Source organism: Eurypyga helias, unplaced genomic scaffold (assembly GCF_000690775.1).
Source record: "Eurypyga helias isolate BGI_N326 unplaced genomic scaffold, ASM69077v1 scaffold16781, whole genome shotgun sequence".
In the NCBI taxonomy this organism is placed as follows: domain Eukaryota; kingdom Metazoa; phylum Chordata; class Aves; order Eurypygiformes; family Eurypygidae; genus Eurypyga; species Eurypyga helias.
Window position 1 is genome coordinate 11,619 of NW_010229162.1, and position 3,055 is coordinate 14,673.

Here is a 3,055-nt window from a genome sequence, read left to right on the forward strand (position 1 = left end):
TCCTGTGCAGCTCCTTCTCCCTTCAAGGGCACAGTCAGTGGTAAGAATCCCAAGGTGGGTGGCTTTAATCTGACCTGGTACTGCCCTGCTGGGAGCTGGTGGGTGACAGAATAAAACCTCTGGCCTCCCTCCAGAGCGTGACGGGAGCACCGTGGCGGAAAGCTGAGTGTATGTGAAAACCACCTCCTGTGGAAAGGAGGAATAAGGCTCTGAGGGCTGGTTTTCCCCACCTTTACACCATTTTCAATGGTGTGCTGTTAATTTGCATGCAGAGCAGAATTGGGAATGTTCACTTTCAGGATGGCCAATTAATGTATTATATCAGTGCTAAATCCATGTTTTATTTTGTTCTCCCACCGTGTTTGCCTGTGCCAGTTCTTCAGCTCAGCAGGCTACATAGGTCAGCCTATTAAAATCAAGGTGTAGGTAGTGAGAAGTGCGCTTTTGCTTCTCTAACTATTCTGTTTGAAGTGCTCTGTCTGACACAACTGGGGCTGAATCTGCCACCAGCTCTCTTGTAAGAAGTCAGTTTTAAACACAGAATTGTATCAACGTTCCTGCATTTTCAAAGTTTCTTGGGAGAAAGAAAAAGTGGGACTGAGGACAGTATGAAAACGGTTCAGCCGTGTGCCAGGGGCTGGGACACCGATACCAGATCAGTGTCCTCTAACGCCTCAGCTCCTGCAGGCAGGGCTTCCCGCTCCAGCGCTTGAAGATCACGCCCTGGCCTTCGCTATCCATGCAGCGCACACAGACTAGTTGCCGCTTCCCCCGTTCTGCACAGGGCAGAAACACAGATAAGTCTTCCAATTACAATTTCTATCTGGTTCCCCTGTGCTGTGGTTTCTCTCACCCACCCCCGCAGACATGACAAGCTGTAAGATATTGCCTGGGTAGCGATTCCCGCAGCTGAAGCCTGGGAGATCGGTGTGGCATCCCGATACGACTTTCTAATAATCAGTTGGCTTTCATGTGGTGCCTTCTATCTGAGGATCTCCGAGTGCTTTACAGCCTCTAATTAAAGCTTGCGACACCCCATGAGTTGCTCTGATGCTCTTTCTAGTATCTCTGAACATTAGAGCTGAATCGAAGGCCTGCGAGTATTCCACTGTGTGCCGTGGTCCAGTTAGATTCGGCATACGAAGTGAAGACTTTGATGGGAAATTTCCGCGGAGGCTGTATTGGTGGTTCAGAAGATGTTCCAGTTCCCCCTGAGCTTGTGCTGGGCCGCTGCCTCAGGAGACGGTCCCCAAGGCATTTTGGACACGTCTGAATTAACAAAAGCTTTTCTTTTTCCAACAGCACTGGCCACTGTTAACTTTCAGAAACTGGAACCTGGGCTACTGAAGTATCTGGACACTGTACAGGTAAGATGCAGAGGAACTTTGGTCACCTAGATTTTCCAGGACTGAAAGGAAGCAGAGGAACACTGATTTTGGATAGGCTTCCACAGTAACCTCACAAAACGCTTTCATGGAGCGCAGTCCCGGCTCTGCCTGCCTTCTCTGCAGCCCAGCCTACCTGGTGTTTAACAGCAGAGTGTGCAGGCTTCAGCGTCTTCAACCCCCCCTGCTGCTGGAGATGTGAATCGGGGGTAGGGAACTGTCTAATGAACGCTCCATGCGAAAAGTGTGTGACGAGGGAGCAGTGAGGGAATAACAAGTTTTGCCCCTCCTTTGCCACACTTACTCATTACAAGATAGGAAGCCTGTCACTCATATTTATAAGGCATATGAAGCTATGTTACCCTTTCTTGTTATGGTCCTTTATTCTAGAGGCTGATAAAACTCCTCCCTTGATGAGTTTACTGGGGACAGATTGATTAAGCAGATTTCCAAGAGCTGGCCCGAACCTGGAACAACTCGATTTTTACAGGCACCTGCAGCTGTTTTCTCCTAATGAAACATGAGTTTCTTTAATGCCACTTACCTTGGCCATTTCATGGGGCATCAGATAGAGCCCCTGTCAAATCAAAAGGCAAAATTGCCTTGACTAGAAATAAATACCATGAGGAGGGAGTGCCAGCCAGGCTGAGCCCGCGTTGTCCTGCCCGGTGTGATGGGGCTGGGTGAAATTCTACAGGAGCTGAGGGAGCTGGCAAGCTGTGACGAATGGGAAGCAGTCGCTCTGTGTGCAGAGCCTTTTTAATGAAGACCTAATTCCTGCAAAGGCTAATTCTTTCCTGCCAGCGCCATATGTGGCATTAAAAAGGCATTAAGCCTCGAAGGTCTGCTGTTCCTACCTTGGCAAGCTTTGGCTGCGGCGCACCTGCAAACCCTCAGCTGGCAGTGGCGTCGCTGATAAGGAGACACTTATAAATGTGGATTTCTAGCAGAAGCTAAACCAGCCACCGTTGGTTTGTCTCTTTGCTACAGTTCTACCAAACAACAGTATCCAGGACTGTTGGGTATCACTTGATTGTGCGCTGTGACTTTTTGTTTCGCCTAGCATGCTACTTCTCGGCCTGTTCAGGGCATTGCCAGCCCAGGTATCTTGTTCCTCACTTGTTCAGAGCTCCTTAGCTGCCTTTTTTAATGCCAAAACGAGAAGGAACCACTCTTGTAAACCACGTAGCCAAACTGCATTTGAACAGTGCTTCTTTAGAAAATAGGGACGCGTGCAAGACTGCCCTGTCTCCGTTACAGCTCTTTGCTTTTGTTTTGGTACAGAGAGATCAGCCCAAGATGGTGATGGAGTATTGGACCGGGTGGTTTGATAACTGGGGAGGCCCCCACTATGTCTTTGATGCAGATGGTGAGCACCAGATACTCTCCTTGTAGAGGGGGTGGGGGGTTTATTGCTCGGCAGACACGGAAAACAAACTTTTCCAAGCGTTCTGTCCTGCTGTAACCTTTGCTTTCTGTGAGTCTTTGTAAATGAATCATCTCTCCGTGAGTGGGTCACATTGCTGGGCCTCAGATTTTCTTTAGTAATGTTCATAAAGAGCAGCTCTCTTTTAAAAAATGGTATTTTTCTTTTTATTCCCCGACGAGGGACTCTATGGGGTGTGCAGAGAGCCCAACACCTTGAGTTATTAGTGTTAACGTGTCCTAAG

At 48.6% G+C, this 3,055-nt stretch overlaps 1 protein-coding gene across 1 annotated transcript in view; it reads left to right on the top strand.

Moving 5' to 3' along the window:
- Positions 1-3,055, top strand: part of GLB1L2 (galactosidase, beta 1-like 2) — a 21,804-nt gene that overhangs the window by 10,483 nt on the left and 8,266 nt on the right. Inside the window, exons 9-10 of the mRNA XM_010160306.1 lie at positions 1,303-1,367; positions 2,670-2,754. Coding sequence (XP_010158608.1) covers positions 1,303-1,367; positions 2,670-2,754 — 150 coding nt within the window. The remainder of the gene's footprint in view (positions 1-1,302; positions 1,368-2,669; positions 2,755-3,055) is intronic.